General features: G+C 42.8%; 1 protein-coding gene across 3 annotated transcripts in view; it reads right to left on the bottom strand.

Moving 5' to 3' along the window:
• Positions 1-19,762, bottom strand: part of GNS (glucosamine (N-acetyl)-6-sulfatase) — a 30,866-nt gene extending 11,104 nt beyond the window's left edge. Inside the window, exons 1-10 of one of the 3 annotated variants that reach the window (XM_073327880.2) lie at positions 19,498-19,762; positions 17,411-17,470; positions 16,516-16,722; positions 15,944-16,009; positions 15,396-15,494; positions 9,392-9,559; positions 3,822-3,904; positions 1,574-1,692; positions 877-980; positions 555-656 (exon numbers count right to left, since the gene is read on the bottom strand). In XM_073327880.2, coding sequence (XP_073183981.1) covers positions 555-656; positions 877-980; positions 1,574-1,692; positions 3,822-3,904; positions 9,392-9,559; positions 15,396-15,494; positions 15,944-16,009; positions 16,516-16,722; positions 17,411-17,470; positions 19,498-19,650 — 1,161 coding nt within the window. In that variant the 5' untranslated portion in view covers positions 19,651-19,762. The remainder of the gene's footprint in view (positions 1-554; positions 657-876; positions 981-1,573; positions 1,693-3,821; positions 3,905-9,391; positions 9,560-15,395; positions 15,495-15,943; positions 16,010-16,515; positions 16,723-17,410; positions 17,471-19,497) is intronic. The other 2 variants (XM_073327882.2, XM_073327883.2) reach the window with 2 other exon arrangements.
• Between the last annotated feature and the right edge of the window lie 4,475 nt (positions 19,763-24,237).

Raw genomic sequence — 24,237 nt, 5'->3', positions numbered from 1 at the left:
GTGTCCAGGCCACCTGGCCAGTGGCTTGGCATGAGCAACTGTAAGGCTGGTAACTATGATAACCTTGCAGAACGTGGTGTGCAAGTGAATAAATATGAAATTGAATGGAATGTTACAGCTATAACTAACTGCTTACTAGGATTCTTTCTGTATTCACAATAAATGTGGCATTTTGCCTTTTCCTCTTTAATAAGATCCTGCTAGTTTTTACTTTATTGGTAACAACAACAAGAGCATTTCAGAATTGAAGAGCCAAGTAGTACAACGATCAAAACAAGAGTCATTCATTACCAGTAGTGCAACTAGTCAAAGAAAAAGCTTTCCTTAAAAAAAGGTATCCTCCCTGAGAGGGAGTTTCAGAGTTTATTGGAATGTATAAGCAATGAAATTTTTATTAAGCCAGAAGGGCTCTGTATGAAAATACCATGAGGGAGAAGAGATTTGGAATGCGCATCTTCCTAATTCATTTTAGGAAACTTTATTCACTCTGAAGAATAATCTGTACAAGAGTAATCTGCAAATTGCTTGGTTATTAATCCTGTCTGAACTCTTACCAGAAGTGGCAACAGTGACATCCCATCCATCTGTGTCTTGTTTAAGTCAAACCCTGCGATATCCAAAATAGTGGGACCCAAATCAATGTTTGCAACGAGCATCTGGATGGTGGCGGGAAACAAAGTGTTACTGACTCACAAAAAGATTAATGTTCTTAAAAACTGTCAAGTTTTAGTGTCTGTCTGAACAAGAAAGTGAGGTCCCTTTATACTACAGAACACTAATGTGTTGCTAGACCCCTTTACAACATATATGCCAGACACTGATTACTGTGACAGAATATGGAGACCTGTATTACTGCACCTTCACTTATAATCCTACCTTGTTTGTCTGGTTTGGTTTGATGCCTGGTCCTCGAACTAGCAATGGAACTTTAATGTCAAACTCATAGAGCTGCCGTTTGTCTATTGGCAAAGAAAACTGTCCTAGAAAACATTAAGAATGAGACACCATTTAATTGTGGTTTAATTTATAAAAAACAGGGCCTCACATGGCTCAGGATCTGGCCTTTGATGAACAATGACTTGTTTAAATGTCCCCTTTACCTTGATCTTACATACACAGACCCTCAGACCATATTCACCCAGATTTCCTTTATTTCAGTCTATTACTGTAGTCAGATTCTGATGCTGTACAAGTTGGGCTACTTGTAAAACTTCAAATCTACATACAAGACAGAGGGCAGCTCTAACACTGAGAAAGGAAAGAGGTGCTATAATGAAATTCACCAGTAAAAATAACTTGGTGTGTCAGAGCAGGAATGAAGGAAAGGTCTATATTTACACACATCATTACATTTTAGGCACAGAACACCACTTTATAAAATACTCTGAAGATGGATGGCACTGTAGGTTTGCAGTCAATTAGTTTATCTCCATAGCACCAGAGGAATACAATTATTGTCTTCATTTCACAGATGAGTAAATAGGGGCAGAAGTTAAGTAACTAAGATTTCACCAAAAGTTTGCAGCAGAATTGCAAAGGATGCAGCAGAATTGCAAAGGATAAGTATACATACCAGTATGGAAGCCATTGTCTGAGGTATAAAAGATGTAAGTATTATCTAGCTCTCCAAGCAATTCCAGTTTCTTCACCAGTTTCTCTATCAGATCATCTACTGACAGTAGTGTTTGCCATCTGTATGGGAGCAAAAATTGTTCCATTTAAAGTGTATAGTACTAGTTGTAAATGGGCATTCATATTAGGCATGATATGCCTACGGTGCATAACAGAAGTCCAAATTGATTTGTAGCCTATCACCACACACTCTGGAAACAAGCCAAACATATAGCGAGCTCCAGCCATTCTAAAAGAGACACAGATCTTCTGTTTTGTCTTATTCTGCTTTTGTTGGTTTTACTCTGTAGTGCCTGAAAGGTCAAAAAGCAGATTGCATTTAATCTTATCTAGAAGTAGCCACAGACCATTTCTGAAGTAATGCAAACCAGCATGTTAGCGTCAGAGTGTTCTCCTGCAAGGTCACCATTTTATAAAAGCAGAACTGAAGTGTTTTTAAAAAGTATATCATGTTTTAAATGGTTTCTATATTAAGTGATCTCTTCTGTGCACAAAAGAGAGTAGCAAGGTCTATCCATTTCTTTATATTGCTCCTGCAATGCCAGGATCCATTATTCTGACACTACTAGCCATCTTCTCAGCAAGCATACCTCATGATAGAAAAGTGATGTTTGGTTGAATCTCCACAAAGTGCTTAGATTCATTACTGGTTAACCAGTCAGATTTTATTATTGGGTTCTGAGGTCTCCCAGCATGCACTCAGGGTTTGATTTAAGATTTAATTGCATTATTTTACCAGCATGCTTTATAAAGCAATGACCTGAAAACCAGCCCAGAGTTTTCCTTCTCCAAGATAGCAAGCTTTACCCTGTCAACATGTCCAAAATTGAGTTCTACTATTTAAAGTTTTGTAACCTTTTTCATTAGAAGTTAGCCTTACAGCAAAGATCAAGAATAAAGAGGAGACTAAAAAGCTTACTTAAACTTACACACAGTAGCTAGCTATGCCTTCATATTGTACACTTCTTAGCTGCTGTTACCATCTATAATGGATCACAAGTAGTAACTGAAAAGTGCCCTAAAATATCACATCTCCCTCTATAGAGAGGGACTGCCCAAGGATCCTATAAGGTTAACCACTAGACAGATCAGCTCTGAAAACAGGTAAATTGCTGTGTTAATTACCAGTAAGTTTAAAGTAAGGTTGTACTCTGATTCTTTGCCAGTGAATAGTGGAAGAATTCTGAATTCTTCTGAGACAGAGGGGGAACTGTGGAAAGGCACTGGAGGACTATCAGCATTTAGCCCTCATCATCCCAGCAAATTGTACCAGTTACCAGCCCAAGTGAAAGAAGAACCCGGGATCTAACTCACAGTCTCAGCTATGCCAGGTAGCCCCAGTTGAAAGCACCATGAAACGTGTGTGAGAGATGTGTAGGTATGGGAACAATACCGAGAGGACAGCTAGAGTTAACTCTGCAGAGTAGATATATGCATAGTATACCCAGGGGGCAGTTCTGCCAAGTAAGATACTCTCTTCCACCATCACCTTTAGTAAAAAGTTCTTCTAATTGTTCATTTTTTACTTAGCACTACAGAGCCAGTACAGCTAAAAAGAACCTGGTTCCTAAGTTTCAATCATTTACACTTGTCTAAAAACTTACTGCACTCAATGGGACTGCTCAAGTGCAAACTCAGAACCTTTATTGACAGTAATATACAAAGAGGACAGAACAGACTCAGATCCAAGGTTAACTGGCCGGGGGAGCTAGACGTTAAGATATTTTCTAACTTGTTAACTAAGCACATTTGATATGAAAGTCATGGAGATAATGAATTCCCACAGTGTCTTTAAAACAAACAAACAAAAAAAAACACAGATCAGATCATATTTGTCTACTCATTTTGAGAATGTGAATGCATTTTACGGTCTCGTGCACTAAAGTTCAAAGAAACAGTAAAGAGACAGAGCAAGACTTCCTAGATCTCTATATGTTGAATGACAGTAGCAGTTAGATACAAGAGATTTGTATGTTTAGCAGACTACTTATGAGTCTGACTACCAAAAAAGGGGTGGGGACATGACTCTACAGGCAGCATCCAGAGAACTATTGCAGGTAATTTAATTCTTATGATTAGACCTGTTACACATTTTAAAATTTGTTCATTTTTGTTTTCCTCAGAATAGCCTCTGGGGCTATTAGTCTTGCCAGGAAACCTATTAAATGGCCTCAAGCAGCAGTTCCTACCTTTTTCTAAAAGCATCATCTAGAAACTGTATTGAAGAATTAGTCATTGGAGTCTTTGCTTGCCTGATTAGCCAATGCTTGTCCTAAAAGAGAACACATTGAGATTAGTTCAGAAACAAAATAAAATGAGCTTTTTTGTTAAGTGCTAAACCTTCACTGAATTGTTAATTGCAACAGTAATAGTTTGAGTGAAGTATTTGCATTACAATAAAGTATTTACATTAGAATAGCAGATTTCAGAGTAACAGCCGTGTTAGTCTGTATTCGCAAAAAGAAAAGGAGGACTTGTGGCACCTTAGAGACTAACCAATTTATTAGAGCATAAGAATAGCAGAGTAACTAGTCACTTTAATAATAGAACTGTAGAACTGGAAGGGACCTCAGAGGTCATCTAGTCCAGTCCCCTGGACTATGTATTATCTAGACCGGGGTGGGCAAACTTTCTGGCACGAGGGCCACATCTGGGTGGGGAAATTGCATGCAGGGCCATGAATGTAGGACTAGAGCAGGGAGTTGGGGAGCAGAGTGCAGGAGGGGGCTCAGGGAAAGGGGATGGGGGTTCAGGGCAGGGGGATGGGGTGCAGGCTCTGGCCTGGCACCACTAACCTTGAACGGCTCCGGGGTGGCAGTGGCACACAGAGGGGCTACGACAGGCTGCCTGCCTGCTCTGGTCCCGCACCACTCCGAAAAGCGGCTGGCACCATGTCCCTATAGCCTCTGGGGAAAGGTGGGGGCAGAGGGCTCTGTGCACTGCCCTTGCCTGCGGGTACCTCCCCCGAAGCTCCCATTGGCCACAGTTCCCTGTTCCCAGCTAATAGGAGCTGCGTGGGGCAGTGCCTGCAGGCGAAGGCAGCGTGCAGAGCCCTCTGCCAACTGCTCCCCCAGGGGCCGCAGGGACTTGGTGCTAGCTGCTTCCAGGAGTGGTGCAGGACCAGGGCAGGCAGGAATCCTGCCTTAGCCCCGCAGTGCCAATGGGGTTGCAATCTTGTGGGCCGGATCTGGTCCGCGGGCCATAATTTGCCCACCCCTGATCTAGACCATCTCTGACAGGTGTTTGTCCAACCTGCTCTTAAAAATCCCCAATGATGAAGATCCCACAACCTTCCTAGGCAATTTATTCCAGTGCTTAACCACTCTGACAGGTAGGAAGTTTTTCCTAATGTCCAACCTAAACTGCCCTTGCTACAAATTAAGCACATTGCTTCTTGTCCTATCCTCAGAGGTTAAGAGCAACAATTTTTCATCCTCCTCCTTGTAACAACCTTTTATGTACTTTAAAACGGTTATGTCCCCTCTCAGTCTTCTCTACTCCGGACTAAACAAACCCAATTTTTCAATCTTCCCTCATAGGTCGTTTTCTAGACCTTTAATCATTTTTGTTGCTCTTCTCCGGACTTTCTCCAATTTATCCACATCTTTCCTGAAATATGGCATGCAGAACTGGAAACAAAGGTGAAAACCAAAACAAAGTCATTAAGCACCTCTGCCATTTCCACATTTTCTGTTATTGTCTTTCCCGCCCCTCATTGAGTTCAAGTACAGGTGGGAGTTAGACTCAATTTTCCTCTGAGATCATAAAAAGAAAAAAAAAAAGAGTACTAGTGGCACCTTAGAGACTAACCAATTTATTTGAGCATAAGCTTTCGTGAGCTACAGCTCACGAAAGCTTATGCTCAAATAAATTGGTTAGTCTCTAAGGTGCCACTAGTACTCTCTCTTTTTGCGAATACAGACAGAACACAGCTGCTACTCTGAAACCTCTTAGATCATGTATCTTGAGAATTATGACAGCAGGACTGTGTAAGTTTCTGCTCAGTTTGAAAGGGACCCCATAGGGTATGTTCACATGGCATCTAGAATTGAGCCTCCCAGCTTGAGCCCACTGACCTCTGGTAGCAGGGCTTGCAGTAGCATGCGAAGAACAGCTGTGCAGACATTGTGTCTTAGAATGGAGCTTGGGCTCTCAAGCCAAAACCATCCCCAGGCTATTTTTAGCACTAGCACAAGACTGAGGCTCATTACCAGATGCAGTGTAGACATACCCACAGGGAACAGGAAGTGCCTAGGAATCACTTTAGTGGCTTAAGAAATAGGACTGTGAAAGGAACTCTGCCTGGAGAAAGCTGGGAAGGATAGCTGTTGCCTGGGGAAGACTCCCTAGACTGAGACCAGTGATGATTCTCTACCTGACAAGGAACCAGGAAGGAGTCCTGCAGGGGTGTAGCAGAGAACTGCTAGAAGAGGCCTAAGAGATTAACAACATAAGAAACAGCCTTAGGACAGTGGAGCAGAGTATTTTTGGGCTTAGAACAGATTGCTGCTAAGGCCTTTTGACACTACCTAGAGAGGTGATGCAGAAACCCCCTGCACTAAAGAAAAAAAGACTACTGAGCCCCTGCAACAGGAACAGCAGTCAGACCCTGGTACAAGGAGAGGCAAGTCCAGGCACTTAGGGCAGGAGACTATCAGGGCCCTGCCAGAGAGTGAAAGGATTTTATAGCTTTTCATTTGGACTTTTAACCCCAGAAGGCGGCCTCTTGCGTTGACCAAAAGGTCAAATCATCCTCCCAGCCTGACCATTTTCAGAGGGGAGAAACTGAGGCAGCAATCATGCACCTGACTAGGACAGGTAAGCCACACATTCAAGCAGCCAGAAACTCCAGTCAGAATTGTGCTAGTTGCCACACACACAGAAATTTAGACCTGAAAAGCTTGCTCTCTGAAACAAATACTAATGAAAAGTGAAAGAAAGGGACAAAAATCAAGTGTATACAAGTTACATAAATTTTCACTTTCAGTTTTAACGTGTAAAGCAACCAAGATCAGCAGAGTTGATTACTTGTTATCCCAAGCACCAGCCTGGATTTGGCTTGAGTGGGGTCTTCTCAGTGGTAGAACTTCAGCTTTGCAATTTCTTCCCCTAGACTCAATCTGTTAGAACTGAGGCTGTTAGAACTCCTAAATCCTTCCTATGAGTCATGTAATTATGACCATTTCGAGTCCCCATTTCTCTATTTTTGCACAGACTGGGGAGGGATTGGTGTTTGAGCATGGGGGCAGAGCTAATGAATCCAATTCGTAACAGAGTTCAATTACATGCAGCACCCATGTGCCTTTTTGGCAACTGTTCTGTTTCTGTTATTCAAATTAAAACACCTAAATGCTTGAGATTTGCCTAGGCAAGAAAGCTGATTTAGGATAATTAAGAACAAATACCCAGCCTGCAATTACAGACTTGACCAAGAGAACTAAAGATTTATTGAGGAGCTGAAAGTCTTCCTCTTGTCCTGCAGTACTCTGCTCTCCCTAGTCTTACCCTTCCAACCTATTTATGAATTTAGGCCTCATTTACAAGATTATTACTGAATTTAACTCATCTTAGATTAACCAATAGTGAAGGTGAGGGGGTGGGGGGAGTCCACAAGGCCTCATTACAACATCCTGTTGCAAATTAAAGGAATAATCTTGTCTATTACGGTTCTGTCAACAAACATTTGACTGTTGAGGACCATATGCAGCTGTTTCATTTCAGTCTCTAGCTGGGACTAGGGATATGTCTACACTACAGCCTATGTTGGCAAAACTTATGTCTCTCAGGGGTGTGAGTATTCCCCTCCCTGAGCAACATAAGTTACACTGGCATAAACGCTCATGTGCACAGTACTAGGTCAGTGGGAGAACTTCTCCCGCTAGTATAGCTTATGCCGCTCACAGAAGTGGGTTTTTTATGCTGACGGGAGAGCTCTCTCCCATCGGCATAGCGTCTTCACCAGGCACACTGCTGCGGCTCAGCTGTACCACTACAGCACTGTACGTATAGACAAGGCCTAACACTTCCTCCCTCCCCTGTTGTGGAATCCTCAATATCTATGGACTGAGTAAGTGCTGTAAGCATCCAGTATTAAGCAAATCTCTGCGGCTGTCCTTATGCATTGGACGGCTATGCAGTCAAGTGCAGAGGTTTTTGCCTTTGTTCCACATTAAAGGGCAACTCCCGCACTATTAGCCAATCAGCACTGTTTTTTTTAGCTGGTTGCTGACCAAATAACCACTTCTAGCTCGCTATTTTTAGAGCGCCCAACCACTGCAGTACCTAAACCCCAGATAGAACGAAGGATTCTTTATGGAAAAAAGGTGGTTCTGCTCCATACTGCCTGGTTTGGTGGCTTCTGCTAAACAACAATGGCCATCTTCCCTCTTTCTATTCACGCCCCCATCATTATCAAAGGGTTTGCAAAAAGCTGGGCTGTACATCATGCTCTGAACACCAAGCTTGGAGTCATTCTAACCCCTTCTAGTAAACAGTGAGGAAGTTTGAGATTCCATATTGCCCACTAAGGGTCTTCAAGATTTGGACCAGGATTTTGAACCAAATCACAGTTCAATGTATATCTCGGCCCAAAAAAGCCTCAAGAAGGCAACAGGTCTTACTAGCTGCGGTTTGTATGGCCTTCTCCTTCAGCTAGAGGTAGGACAAACTGCAAACATCTAGTATGGAGCTGACCATGTGAATTACTGTGGCTGGCTTTTCAGATAAGAATGGCTACTATCTCCTAGCTAAAGTGAAAGTATCTTGTCCAACTCATTATCCATGTGTTTTATAAACAGATACTAATTCAGCGAGTCTGACCCAAGACTGCAAACCACCTTGATAACTGAAAGGCAAATAGTCAAGATCACGTCATTGCTCAGTTACTTCCTTCGAGAGCTTTTCTTTTACCACTGGTTTAAATTTGACTCTACCAAGACAACTGCTTCTCACATTAACCTCATATGCTGACACCTGGATGGTGCCACCATGTCTACTGAAGAGACAATAAAACAATGTCAACAGCATTTGGTGGCAGTGGGACCTATGATTCATGACTTAACCAAGAGGTCTTCTAATTAGTTTGGTAAAATTGATTACTGGTAATGTTTTCCATTAAAAAAGGAGTGATCTGAGTCTCTTTGGTAGAGACAGTAATGCTCATCAACACCCATCTCCATTGGGCACTTGACAGAGCAACTTAAGGCATTTCCCTCTTCATTCTGTGTGAAACCTATTTAAGGTGGCACTCTAGCTGAACAACTTGGCAAGTTATGGAAGCACATCATTAGAGCTTATGCACATGAGTGCAAGACATTCTGGAAGAATAAAGTTCTTAATGGATTGGAAGCTGAAGGTAAAACTTCAATAAAGTTAGTAACAAATCATAATTTCTATCCTACTGAAGAATCGTTTAGTTCTTGAATCTTAAAATACAAGTGTGTAGCGACAGGTGTTTATTATTGAAGGCCCGGATAGCCAGTCTCCTATCACTAATAGGGTTAGCAAAAATCAAGTTTTTTAAATGATTGTGATCTTAATCTCAGATTTCCACATCAGATGTTTCACAGAAGAGTTGAAAGATTAAGATCACAATCCTTTAAAAATCTGATGCTGGCATCAGATGAGCAGCAGAACAACGTTAACCCATTCTTCACACCACTTAAACTTCATAGTGTTACACATGTAACTCAGACCCACTGTTTAATTATTTCCACCAATTAATGTAGTAATCTGTTTGGATTCTTGCAAATCCTCTTACCTTTCCATGAATGTTAAAATTGCCATTTCTTGGTGCACTGACATTCTGGAAGCTCTTTTTATATTGAGGGGCAGGTATCCAGGGAGAGTGTGGTGCTGGAGTGGAGATCATCATGAAGAAGGGTTCAAAGTTAGATTTATATTCCAAGAAATCCAAGGACATGTTAGCCTGCACACACAAAATTAGTTGTTTAAAAGCTCTCCAACACTAGTGATAACAAACCCTAATGTTAAGCTGTGAACTGTCCAAAATAGTTAAGACTAGAAGTGTATGAATACAAAAAGCACTTGTAGACTATTTTACAATCTCGTTGATTGAACTTTTACAACTGTTTGAAGTAGAACTTGTGGTAAATCAATCCCAAATGTTACGAGTTATTTATAAATCCTATTTCAACATAAGATGTCTTTTGTCCCTCACACCTCTAATTGCCACTATGCCTCAGACCTTCATGTCATTCAGAGCTGGAAAGCTTCATGTAAAGAAGGACTCTGATCTCTTATCTCACTCAGTCCTTATGTTGACAGAGCTCCCTTTCAAATTCTGCCTTCACTGACAGTTTTATTCATACTGTCAAGTACAATTCCATTTCATGCCCTTCCTAAATCTTTCTACATTTCAGGGGATATAGGATCCAGACCCTAAATGTTAGATGGGAATTTGGCAGTTTGTTCTCCTCAGGAGGCAGTCGCTCTGCTGGTCAATGTTTCATTCCCTGCTCTACTGCTGCCAACTTATTTGTTACATCCATCCTCCAATCTTGTGCCAGTTTGATGATGATCCACTTTTTTTTTTGGTAAAAGGTGATTAGGGAAGAGGCACCAACAGGGTATAGCTTTAAGCTTCATTCACACTTGTGCTGCTCCATTTGATCTCCCTCACCAAGCCACTCATTTTCAAGTCGTGTCTTGAATACTTATTGTTCACCTTAGCCTACACATGACAGCAAGTCTCACTTACTATTCCTTTCAGCCCATTACTGTAGCTTTCCCTTTGCCAATCATTAGAACTAATCTTAGTATGTGCACAGTTACCACTTACATCTCAGTTCTTCCCTTTTCTAGTCTCATGTTTTTCCTTTTCTGCCTGATGAGTCATCCAGGTCTGGTGTGCTCTCTATTCTACTTCTGAAGCAATGGACTCTAAGAACGCTACATAAATAGATTGTCTACTGCCCATTTGTGAGAAGCTATTAAAATCAATTATGGATTTTGTGGCTCACTGGTAATAAACCTATATCCCCACAAATAGAGCCTTCCTGACCTTTAAGTAACTTAGAATAAGATTAATGGCCTGCAGGACCAATGAGAGACCAACTCCCACCAAAGAGGCAAATATTGCAGCTATTGACAGAAGACTGGTAGTCTAGTGCTATATGTGATCACACTAAATTCTCATCTTCCACGCAGTTCAGGACATGTCAATACATCCTCTGAAGTCTGTGTAGTCGAGTGCTGTCTTTTGTCAGTCCAGAGTCCCCACTGTTTAATGGCCAAAAGCAACAAGCCAGCAGGCACCAACACACAAGCCTTTTTCAGGATCACTAATAGAGACAAGTTAATTTGAAATATTTAACATTAAATCACATAGCGTCACTACCTGTGCGAGAGAACCCTCCTCGACTGCTATACATTCTCAGGGACAGTTCTCTGTTGATACCGTTGTAAAATACTCTATCCACTTTTAGTCTCTTTGGTATTTCTAAATTGCCTATCACCTTGGAGAACGAAGTACAGGTAGGAACTGAAGCATCAGTCAAATGAAAAAGTCCCATTCAGTTACATCACATGAAGGCAGATAACTAAGTATTTTACAACCGTATCGACAGAGAACTGTCCTGAGAATGTATAGCAGGGCAGGAGGGTTCTCTTTGCATAGATAGTTAGTGATGCTATGATTAAATAGGCATCACAGAAACTTGGTGGAATGATGACAATTCATCAGTGGGACACAGGAATACCACAGTATGAAATATATAGGAATGAAAGAGTAGGTTATGCTGGTGGGGGAGTGGCACTACATGTGAAAGAAAGCACAGAGTCAAATATAATAAACTTAAATGAATCAAACTGTATCTCAGAATCTCCATGGACACAAATTCCATGCTTGAATAATAAGAGTATAGCAGGAGAAATATAGTAGTGACCAGGATGGTGATTGTCATTGTGAAATGCTCAGATAGACTGGAGAGGCTATAAACATAGAAAACTCAATAATAATGGATGATTTCAACTGTATCCAGTCAATATGGGGATGTCAACCCTCAGGATGGGATGCAGAGAAAGTTTCTAGACACCATTAATGACTGCTTCTTGGAGCAGCTAGTCCTGGAACCCACAAAGGGAGAGGCAATTCTTGATTTAGCCCTAAGTGGAACACAGGGTCTGGTCAAAGAGGTGAAAATAACAGAACCGCTCAGTAATAGGTGTCCATAATATAATTAAATTTAATATCCGGGGGGCAGGGGCAGGGGGAAGAGGAGAAATAGCAAAGAAACCCACCATAGTAGTATTTAACTTCAGAAAGGGGAACTACAAAATGAGGAAGCTAGTTAAATGGAAATTAAAACCATGACAAGAGTAAAATGTCTGCATGGAAAGTTTTTAAAAATGTCATAACAGAGGCTCAAATTAAATGTATACCCCAAATTAAAAAAAGAAAAAATAGTACAAGAACCAAAATGTCACCATGGCTAAACAGAATAAAAAGTAGCTAGATACAAAAAGGCATGCTTTAAAAAACTGGAAGTCAAATCCCAATGATGAAAATAGAAAGGAGTATAAACTCTGGCAAGTCAAGTATAATCTGGTATGCCAAAAAATGTGAGGAGAAAACCAGCAAAAGACAAACTAACAGCAAAATGTTTTTTCTAAGTATAGCAGAACCTCAAAGACACGAATACCAGAGTTACGGACTGACTGGTCCACCAGATACCATGTGAAACCGGAAGTAACCAGTCAGACATCAGCAGAGATGAATAAAAAAGAGCAAGTACTGTACTGTGCCTGTATTGCATCTTAATGGTAGGCACATCTGGGCGGCTGCCCCCACCCCCACCTCCGGACAGCCACCTACAGCAAGATGCTGGAGCTGCCAGGCCAAGGCAGCTGGAGACTGCAGAGCAGGGGCAATGCTTGGGTATGTGCAGCTTTCACCCTCCCCCCACCCCTCCCGGAGGGGGACATGGTTTTTACCTCCCCCTCCCCAGCCAGGAGGGGGATGCATTGTTTTTACCCCCACTCTCCCAGCTGGGAGGGGGCCACACTGTTATCTCTCTCTCACACACACACACACACACACCCCCACCCACCCTCCCCCTGCCCAGAGAGGGACAAGCTTGCAAACTCATGCCAGGGCTGACTAGGTTGCTCAGCTGCTGCTGACTCCTATCTCGGAGTGTCAGCTGCTGGATCTGGAGCCTGAACTGCGCTTTGTTCAGAGCTACAAACATTTCAGAGTTACGGACAACCTCCATTCCTGAGGAGTCTGTAATTCTGAGGTTCTACTGTACATCAAAAGCAGGAAGCCTGCCAAACAGTCGGTGGGGCCACTGGATGATCAAAGTGCTAAAGGAGCACTCAAAGACGACAAGGCTATTACAGAAAAGCTGAATGAATTATTTGCATCTGTCTTCACTGTAGAGGATATAAGGGAGATTCCCACAATTGAGTCATTCTTTTTAGGTGACAAATCTGAGGAACTGTCCCAGATGGCTTTGGATCAAATTGATACATTAAACCATAATAAGTCACCAGGACCAGATGGTATTTACCCAAGAGTTCTGAAGGAACTCAAATATGGAATTGCAGAACTACTAATTGTGGTATGTAACTTTTTTTATCACTTAAATCAACCTCTGTACTAAATGCCTGGAGGATAGCCAATGTGATGCCAATTTTTAAAAAAGGCTCCAGAGGCAATCCTGGCAATATCAGGTTGGAAAGCCTAGTTTCAGTACCAAGCAAATGGTTGAAACTACGAAAAGGAACAGAATTATCAGACACATATGAACACAATTTGTTGGGGGAAGAGTCAACACGGCTTTTGTAAAGGGAAATCATGCCTTACCAATCTCTTAGAATTCTTTGAGGGAATCAACAAGCATGTGGACAAGGGTAAATCAGCAAAACAGCCTTTCAGAAAGCCTTTGACAAGGTCTCTCACCAAAGGCTCTTAAGCAAACCAAGCAGTCATGGGATAAGAGGGAAGGTCCTCTCAAGGATCAGTAACTGGTTAAAAGAAAGGAAATAGGATAGGAATAAGTAGTCAGTTTTCAGAATGGAGAGAAGTAAATAGCAGTCTCTCTCAGAGATCTGTACTGGGACCAGTGCTGTTCAACATATTCATAAATGATCTGGAAAAAGGGATAAACAGTGAGGTGTCAAAGACTGCAGATGATACAAAATTACTCGTAAAATCCAAATCAGATTGCAAAGTTACAGAGATTTCACAAAACTGGCAACAAAATTGCAGATGAAATTCAGTGTTGATAAATGAGAAGTAACACACTGGAAAACAATCCCAGCTACACATACAAAATGATTCAGTCTAAATTAGATGTTACCACTCAAGAAAGACCTTGGAGTCGTTTTCAGAGAACTATCCACAATATGAAAAGGAGTACTTATGGCACCTTAGAGACTAACCAATTTATTTGCTCAAATAAATTGGTTAGTCTCTAAGGTGCCACAAGTACTCCTTTTCTTTTTGCGAATACAGACTAACACGGCTGTTACTCTGAAACCTATCCACAATATCTGCTCAGTGCAGCAGCAGCCGCCAAAAATCTAACAATGTTAGGATCCATTAGGAAAAGGACAGATAATCAGATAGTAAATATCATAATGCCCCTATATACATCCATGGTATACCCACACTTTGAATACTCCATGCAGTTCTGCTCACCCCATCTCAAAAAAGATATTAAAAAACGGAGAAGGTACAGAGAAGGGCAGCAAAAATGATTAAAGGTATTGGACAGCGTCCCTATGAGAGATTAAAAAGACTGGGACTGTTATACTTGGAAAAGAAATTACTAAAGGGGGCTACGATAGAGGTCTATAAAATCATAAATGGTATGGAGAAAATGAATAAGGAAGTATTGTTTACCCCTTCATACAACACAAGACCCAGGGGTCACCCATCAAATTAATAGGCAGAAGGTTTAAAACAAAAAAGTAAAGTACTTCTTCACACAACGCACAGTCAACCTGTGGAACTTGTTGCCAGGGGATGTTGTGAAGGCCAAAAGTATAACTGGGGCAAAAAAAAAGCATTAGATAAGTTCATGGAGAACAGGTTCATCAATGGCTATTAGCCAAGATGGTCAGGGATGCAACTCCATGCTCTGGGTGTCCCAAAACCTCTGACTGCCAGATGCTGGGACTATATAACAGGAGACAGATCACTTGATCGCTGCTTCAAAGGGAATGAACAGAACAGGGCATCTGGAATTGGCCACTGTCTGAAGAAGGGATACTGGGCCAGATGGACCATTGATTTCACCCAGGATGGCCATTCTTAAGTTCCTATCTTAATAAAAGTCTCTTGAAATCATGTATCTAGATATACTGTAACATCTAAAAAACAAATGAGCGTGATGTTAAAACTCAGTTACAACAACAGTTTGCTGAAGTGAAGCACATCCTCTTAGGTCTTAAGCCAAATTGCCATTTCACAGGTTGGTAGCCTGAAGTACTTGTTCTAACTGGAAGTCTGTGACCTACCAATCAGCAACGTTTTGGTCAAGCACCCTGAACTACCACTGAAGTCAGTGTTCACCTCCAAATCCGGCCCTTGGCTAACAGCTATCTAACAATTTCATTTTCCCATATTTGCATATACATGTTTGCCCTCTAAAGAGAGCTGGAATCTTGCTTCACTGGTTATGTGTGAAGTAATGACAACACCAACATTAGGCAATATCCATTCAGTAACAGAGCCAAGCATAAAGTAGTGTTTCGTCACAAATAGAACAGTAATGCAGCTGTTGTGATGTTCTTACCAGTACATCTGTCAGGTAATCTGCACTGTAGTTCTCACCATGCCTTCGTGCTTTTCCATTTATTGAAAGAGTATAATTATAGTACTTTGAATTTTTTTCCTATGAGAGAAGAAAAAGGTATCACTTATATAAAAAGACAAGAATCTACTATTTCATTGACCACTTTAAATAAACTAAGTTGTCAGCAAGTATTTGTCAAGCATGATTTTATCAAACAATTTGTCCTATTTAAGTATTTGTAATATGTGTTCTGCAAAAGGCCTACAAGCTTCGCCTTTTGTAAAACCAAAGTGATTCTACACTATAATAATTGCAAGTTTTTCTTTGTTGAAATTAGGTTTTCAGATACTTCTCTTCATTAGAAATAACTCCTCATTAACATCAACAGCCTCCATACAAAGCTGAGAAAATGCAAGGAAGGGAATTTCCTCTTTTAGTTAACAGAAGCATGCAAAAAGCAGATCAGTTCTTATAATTCAGCACAATTAAGCTAGATTTACTTTTGTAAAGTACCTACAACTAGGTATTTAATAGGAGCTGTCACATACCAAAGCATACCAAAAACTCCATCCAGGAGGAACATGGCCTATTCCCCCTGCATCTTCTGCTCCATACTGAAAAAAAAAAAAAAAAAAAAAGTGACCCAGCACAGTCTCAGACGTTTAGGGGGATTTGTTTTCCTCCACAGCAGCCAGAAATGCAAAGGCCCAGTTCTAATCTGATGAACACACACTGACCATGTGGTGCCTATGGTGGGGGAAAACCCAGCATGTGCACTAACCAAAGAAGTCCAGCTGTCCCACATCCCTTCCCCAAATATAATCCTCAAATTCTAGTACTCCTGAAGTAGAGGACTAACCTACTGACTCTCTCAAGACTACCTGTTAAATGGATGCTGATACTTTGACAAAACTAAGTTGAGAAAAGTTACATTGCATGTCTTATTTCCTCTATTTCTTTAACAGTTCTGAGAAGGACCTTTTCATCTAAAAACAGTAGTATTTTAAATATTTTGGGGGTTTATTTTATCTACAAAAATAAGGATTAAGACTTTATTTCACAAAGTTACTTTCAGTACAGGCAATTCACCTGTGTCACAGCAAATATGAGTAAGATATACCTCATTCAAATACTTCCCAGCAAAGAATGTTTGATAGCCACACATAGACTTGAGGACTGCTGGGAAGGTATATGGCTCCTGTATCTTCTGCCATGATTTGCTGCTGCAGTTTCCCTCCAGAGTGTTATTGACAACATGATGATTATGTGGGTACTTTCCTGTTAAGATGCTAGCTCTGCTAGGACAGCACAATGCACTGGGGACATACTAGAACACAGAATGAAAAAATAGAAATTGTAAATTGAATCTGGGGGAGGGGGGGAGAGGGAAATCTAGCTTTTAGCCAATAGCAAGAGACATTAAAAGATATGCTGATGAGTCACTCACATCATAGATCAGATTACTCCCATTTATTTAGGCATGTAGAACTACAACCCAAATATTTTTATCAATTAGAGGTTGCATATGGGATTGGGTTTATATTTTCTTTAGAGTTTGCAATTTAGAAAATACATGTTATACACACAAGCAGGAAGCATCAGTTATTTGAGAATGAACAGTTTATTTAAATACTAATTATTGTAACAATTCCAGTAAACTGGAAGAATGGGGAACCATTAGTCAATTTTCAAATCTGTACAAAACCAAATTTTTGAAAATTTCCTTATTAGTTTCTAGCCAAAACTTTCATTTCCTAAAAATATTCATCAAATTAAGTGTTCTGAAATGTTCCATCCCAGGCACAGAAAGTGATCTTGGGTCCAAGTCACAATTTACCACAGGAATTAATCTGCCCCCCTGTATTCGCCATATTTAAAAAATTGAAACTAAACCTACTTCAGAGCCAAGTCACAGATTAAGTTTCTTATACCATTACAACCATAGGTATTTAAATTAAAATAGCTTAAATAAATACATGCCACTGAAGGTTACAGAAGTCAATGTCACCACTTACTGCATTTGAGAAGCTTATCCCCATCTCTGCAATAAGGGCACTGGTCTTCTTTAGTGGTATCTGTAACAGGTAGTAATTAGTACAATCAGCTAAAAATATCTGGATACTGAGATGCTAGTGTGCTATCTAAAGTGGCAACCTTAAGTTGATTTCATGGGAGGTATTTATAGAGTACCAATCACCACAGTATTTAGGCATAGGCTAGACCAAACCAATGCCTCCATTTCTTTGCAGTGAAACTTCAAACGCTACATCTAAAATGCAAGGCTAAATTTATTATCAAAATTCTTAGTTTATTTTTTGCAAGTTTTGACAGAATTCGCCTTTTAAGTAATTACATTCTACCTAACGTTTCTTCATTCAAATGGATCAATTAGACATCATTTTCTAGCCAGAAAATGGTGTTTTGTTTTTTTTAAATGCCACTTTTCATCCTGGAGCCAAACTGCTACAATCTCATAGTGTGAATTGATTCCTCATATATAGTTAATGAAACGATCTTTCAGAATGGTCATTAAAACTAAGTAGCCCAGCCATAAGATTTACTTTCCCACCCTCACTGGAATGAAATCCCTAATATTTTACTCTATCAAAAACAGGTACTCACCCTGGGCAAGTAGAATTTAAAGACTACAATAAAATGAGCCTTTTGGGATCTTTGAAAGAAAAGGTGCTCTAAGTAAGTAACATTCATTGTTTTATTTGTGGAATTTGCCAAGTCATTTCTGTTTTAATGTCGATTCCTTCAATGGACATCCTGAAGCACTCAACATCCCAAGTGAAGAACTACATACAGATAGGCTAATTAAGTGATCCTGGCGTGATAAACACTATGCATATAGCAAACCATGCGTGTGTTGATGCTGGTCAGTTTAAAACAGTCAACTGCAAATCGTAAAACATCTTAGATTGATGAAGACCTGTTACTTCAGGTTGTGAGGAAAAGGGAACACATATATGAGAGAGAGCAAGTTAAAACTAATGAATCCATGCGTGTCTCATGCCACAGCCAGGCTTACAGAACACTGTCAGTCTTGGTGGATGAGGGAGAGGGAAATGATTTTCTTCACTGCCCAACTAGTATGAAGAGCAAAAAACAGGAAGGATAAAATATGAGAAGAGGGGGATTTTTTAGAGTGTTTAATCTAAAGCACTGTGAGCAAGAATTTTCTCATTCTCTCTCTCTTTAATATAGATAACTAAGTGTGAAGTTCTGAATGTACTAGTTCTCTTGCCAGAAGGCATATTATGTATTCTTTTTACCTCATGTTCTTGCGAACCGTGGAGGACTTGCTCCCCAAAATGCAGTATGTTGCCTTTCTGATAACAGTGTCTCAATATTTGCCCTATAAATTAAACCCCTATGTTACAGCTGAGTGAACCATACCTAACTAAGTCACGCTTGCAATAACGCAATGAAGCAGGGTCACAGAAAGGCACCGGCAGACGTTTCCATTTACACGCCACCCTAGCGGACTCTCTGGACTTTCTAGAGGAGGGCTGACACTCAGCTTAGCTAATAAAGCAGCGCACAAGCCAAATACCACCCGTTCTGTCAGGGACGCTGCACTAACGACAAGCCCCCGGTCAGCCAGCGCACACGTTTTCCTTGCGTGAGAGGCGACATCTCGCCCCCAGCCCAGACACACACCGGAGGGGAGTTGCACGACAGCCTCAGAACACCTGTTATGCAGCCAGATACCCCCCACCCCCCGCAAAATGGCCTGAGTTCAAAGCGCTTTTCCCGCTCCCAAGATGCGGGGGGCCCGCTGCCAAGGCGGCGATGAGCGGCCCTGGGTGCAGCAGAGACCCTCCCTGCCCTCCAGCTAGGTAACGGCAAGGGGGGCGTCTGCCCCACCGAGCCCCCGCCCCTCACCCCCAGCCGGGTCAGGCCAGGAGCAAACGCTGCCGCGCCCAGCGGGCCCGAGCGCGGGGCTGCCTGCGCCAGAGGCGGGCGGCACGGCAGGACCACCCCTGGGCAGGGAGCAGAGCCCCCCACGGGGACACAGCGCCTCCCCCCCAGGCCCAGCAGTGGGGCCGGGCCCCCAGGGCGCACCACGTCGCGGGCGGTAGGGAGAGCAGGTTACCATGCCGCCGAGGCAGACATCCTGGTCATCGGCGAGGATCAGCACCACGCTGGGCTTCCGCGCCCCGCTGGTCCCGGCCGCCTGCGCGCAGCCCCAGTCGCGGCTCAGCACCAGCAGCGCAGCCAGCGCCAGCGCCCGCACCGCGGGAGACATCGTGCAGGACCCGGGCGCGGCGCGGTGACCTCCGAGCCGGCGCTACCGCAGACGAGCGCAGACCGAAACCGACTCGGGCGGCGCCCCGCCCCCGGCATATGACCAGGGAGCGCAGCAGGCGCTGTCACGTGACCCCCCGGCTTCAGCCGCGGCCTTGGCGTCCTCAGCCTCGGCCCCGCCCCCTCAGACCGTCCACGCCCACTCCCCAGGCTGGACCACTTCGCCTCCCTCAACCTGCCTCGCCCCCGCCTCGCTCCTACGTTCCCGCAGCCAGCCCCGCCCCCGCCCCCGCCTCACTCCTACCGGACGGCGCCACTCCTACACCCCCTCAGCCAGCCGCACCCCCGCCTCACTCCCGGCCCCTCAACCTGCCATGCCCTCTCCCACCTCACACCCTCCCCCTCAAACTGGCCTACGGTGCCTCACTCACAGCCCCGGACGACACACCCACCTGCCTCCCTCCCTCCCACACACCCACCCACCCACACCTCACTGCCCCCCTCATAGGTGACATCCAGGCGCAGCGTGTGGCCCGGGTTTCCTGACGTGCTCTCTCGGACCTACGGTGTCCAGATGTCTTCATTTTATAGGGACAGTCCCAATATTTGGGGCTTTGTCTTATGTATCTGCCTGTTACCCCCATCCCTGTCTTGATTTTTCACACTTGCTATCTGGTCATCCTACTGGGACCTGGCGCTGCGCCTGGGGCTTGGGACTCTGTTAGGCAGGCCTGTCAAGCCCCCACATTTGGTGTCACCCTGCTGGGAGGCAGCCAGCTGAGGACGGAGGTCCAGCCTGTGCACAGGGCCAGTGACTGCCCACAGCAGCACTATGGTTGGCATTGTTGGTACTCCACACTTCAGGCCATACAGCCACTGGTGCGTGCTGGGTAAAGCTAGCAACTGGCCTGTGCTGAGCCTGTGGGTCTTTTTCACAAGGCACCATGACCACATGCCTGCTTGGGGTGCTGGGATTTCTCTCCCTGGCCCCAGGTATTCACCTTGGGGCTCATTGTCAGATGTGCTGAGCTCCCACAGTTCCAATTAAAGTGAATAGCAGCTGTGGGTGTTCACCTCCTCTTTAAAATCTTCCTGCCTGAGTGCCTGGCTCAGGGTTTTATACTGCTGCCCATCACTGCAGTATCTGGAACCTTCCACTTAAAAACAATAACAATAGCAAAGTCCTTAATGGACATCATGGAACCTCTGGCTTTTCTCTTTTGAGGGTAAAAAAAAATCTGTTTGTGGTAGGATTATTATTTTTACTATTTGCTTTGGTTAATTGATTTTTGTTTCTTGGTTTTGGTCTTATTTGTTTTTGTTGTTTTTAATTTTGTTTGTTATATTACCAAAAGGTGTCCTTTAAAAAAAACACAGCTCCACTAAATGAACTTCTAACATCATGATATTTACAAGGTTTGTGCTTGTTATTCTGTTCTACTCTGGTTTTTATTTTGCTCTCATCACAGAAGTACCTGAACACTTTCCACTAATGCATTAAGCAATATAACTAACATCTGTCACATGTGATACACAATGTAGTGTTTTGTCTTGGTAGCTCTTTTTTTATTTTAAGGTGTACATGCTGCTGCAAAATTCCTTTTGGTAACAGGTAATGCTAACAACCCTCCTTTCAAAGATGATCCAGAGGGTTATGATATGTCAACAATTGCTTATCCTCCCTGAGGAATTCTAAATAGGATGCCATGTGAGATTCCCGCAGATAAAATTAGGTCTTATGATCATAGATATTGTTTGAGTGGGAGGATGACATTTTCTATTTGGGAGTCCACTAAATGCAAGTGAGTTGAAAGGGCTGTTAATGATATCTAGTGATAGTGTTTTTTCAAAGTGAAGGTGGAAAAGTGGACGAAAATAGCTCCTAATACTGCCCCAACTAAAGGAAGAGATAAGGTGCGTGAGGTAATATCTTTTATTGGACCAACTGCTGTTGGTGAAAGAGATAAGCTTTGTGTAGCTCTAAAGCTTGTCTCTTTCACCAACTTGAAGTTGGTCCAATAATATTACTCCCCCATCTTGTCTCTCTAATATCTTGGGACCAAGACTGCTACAATAGCACTACAAATAACCCATCGAAGGAAGTCATTGGCAAAAATCCAATTGACTTCAATGGGAGCTGGCACAGGTTCAAAGACGAAGGGCATGTCTACATGCAGAAATCTAACAGCATAATTATACTGGTATCCTGGTATACCAGGATATTTATACCATTATAGATATACGAGTATAATTCTTCTTGTAGACACTCTTATTTCAGAATAAACATAACTAAGGCTACGATTATGTCATGGAGGTCATGGAAGTCACAGAATCTAAATTGCAGAGACCTGCATTACATTTTCCACTTCAGCCCCGGGGCAGTGGGGCTGGAGCTGTCAGCCAGTGGGGACCCTGGAGCTCTCAGCCGCCGTAGGTGGCAGGGCCACTCCCAACTCTCAACCTCTGGCTCTAGAGCTCCGAGCCACAGCAAGAGGCCCCTGCAGCTCCCAGTTGCTGTGGGTGGTGAGAGGACCCCGGAGCTCTGAGCCACTATAGGCAGTGGGGAGATCCTGGTGCTCTCAGCCACTGTGGGAGTGGGAGGACCCTGGATCTCCAAACCACTATGGGTGCCTGGCGAACCCCGGAGCCACAGCAGCAGTGGTTGCTCGACCTCCCTCCCCATTTTGTCAGGGTTTTTTTAGTAAAAGTCAAAGGTCACCGGTTTCCATGAATTTTTGTTTATTTCCCGTGACCTGTCTGTGACTTTTACTAAAAATAACCCTGACAAAATCTTAAACTTAACCATAACTATAGTAGTCTAAATATATTGGTATACTTTATGTCATTAAATTTTCCCTTCTCTGGTCTGCCTTTGAGATAACTGATAACACTGAAGAAAGAAGTACATGAGAGATTCAGCAATGCACATTACAGTGAAGATATAACAAAGGTGGGAGACTTAATAGAGAGACCTTCATTAATCATTTGATATGGATAGATACAGAGCTCACAGATGATGTCTGTGACAGACAGCTTAGGACATTTTTGGGTTGCTGCACAGTATGTTGTAATTAATACATTAAACAGAACATAAAAACCATTTGGAAAAATACTGCATGGAGTGGGTGCTGTTGTGAACAGCTGAGGCAAATGCGCTGTGGATGATCTCTGGTCATAAAAGACAGTTTCTTGCATTGTTTTCTATTACTGTATTAGGCTTGGGATAGGTTGCTATTACAGTTGCTCCCCCCTGGGGACAACTGTACAGTAGAACAGGTCGTCTTCAGCAACTTTTGTTTTCTTTTGAAAATAAAATTGCCATGGTAACTGTGAAAAACAATAACCTTGATGAATGACTCGGCAGAGTTGAGGACTGGATGAAATTCAGGTGCAGTCTTGTGAGTCTGCAGCTTCTGAACTGAGAAAATTATACAGGAGTCTAGCCAAGAAATACACTACACAGAGAATTTTGAAAGTGAGGTTGTTAGTACTACACTGAAGTCCGGTGTAGCAGAGCTAGTGAAGAGAATCACAATTTCTATTATAACAAAACTAAATATTACTTATTGTTATTATGTTCAAAAGGCCAATGCCATCTGTGCAGCTGGCTACTGATGAGTAAGGGAAAGAGAGAGTAGTGGACATGGCTTGCTTTTCCTCTCATATCTGGCTCAGGTACAGTAGCACAAACGTATACACCTGGCAGGCTGTTCAAAAAAGAAAGGTAATCAGGTGCTAGGTTGTCATGTCGTGTCAACGGCGAAAAGATCACAGAAACAATTGATTCCTTCTAATATTAGCAAAGAACTGTATTAGAATAAAGAAATCAGTGTACTCTCTAACACTACTTACTCACTCTGACAGGTTTCAGAGTAGCAGCCGTAAAAAGAAAAGGTGTACTTGTGGCACCTTAGAGACTAACCAATTTATTTGAGCATAAGCTTTCGTGAGCTACAGCTCACTTCATCGGATGCTGTAGCTCACGAAAGTTTATGCTCAAATAAATTTGTTAGTCTCTAAGGTGCCACAAGTACTCCTTTTCTTTTTACTCACTCTGCATTTTCTCTCCAACCAGGTCATTCATTCCTGGGAGACTTTAGCTGCTCAGCCAGTACTGAAAGTTAGTGTGGTTTTTCTCCTGGTGCTTCATGATGAGTTTCCACAGCAGACCCAAATAACATTTCGCTGGGCCCCGAGCAAATTCATAACAGGGCCCCCACCCCATCCCACACAGCTAGATACATAGGTACAAACCTACTCTCACCGGGTTTATATAAATAACATTTAATCAAACTCAAATATCCATAATTTAGTCTGCATGTTTTTCTGACAGGTGATGGGGCTTGTGGCTGTGCGAAAGTCCCCCCCACCCGCAGCAGCTGCAGTGTTCTTGGGGCGGGGGGTCCGGGTCCCCACACCTCTGCAACAGGTGCAGTGTCCCAGGACGAGGTCCCTCGCAGCAGGTGCAATGCCCCAACCCTGTACCAGGGTGGCCTGTACCACTCAGCGGGGGGTGTTGCGTCAGGCCGGAGACAAGTTCATGTCAGGTACAGAGTCTCCCCCCGCTGCCCGGTGTAGAATTGGCTCA

This window comes from Lepidochelys kempii, chromosome 1, assembly GCF_965140285.1.
Source record: "Lepidochelys kempii isolate rLepKem1 chromosome 1, rLepKem1.hap1, whole genome shotgun sequence".
NCBI classification, from domain to species: domain Eukaryota; kingdom Metazoa; phylum Chordata; order Testudines; family Cheloniidae; genus Lepidochelys; species Lepidochelys kempii.
The sequence above is the reverse complement of the archived record's forward strand: the minus strand, read 5'-3'. Positions and strand labels throughout refer to the sequence as shown.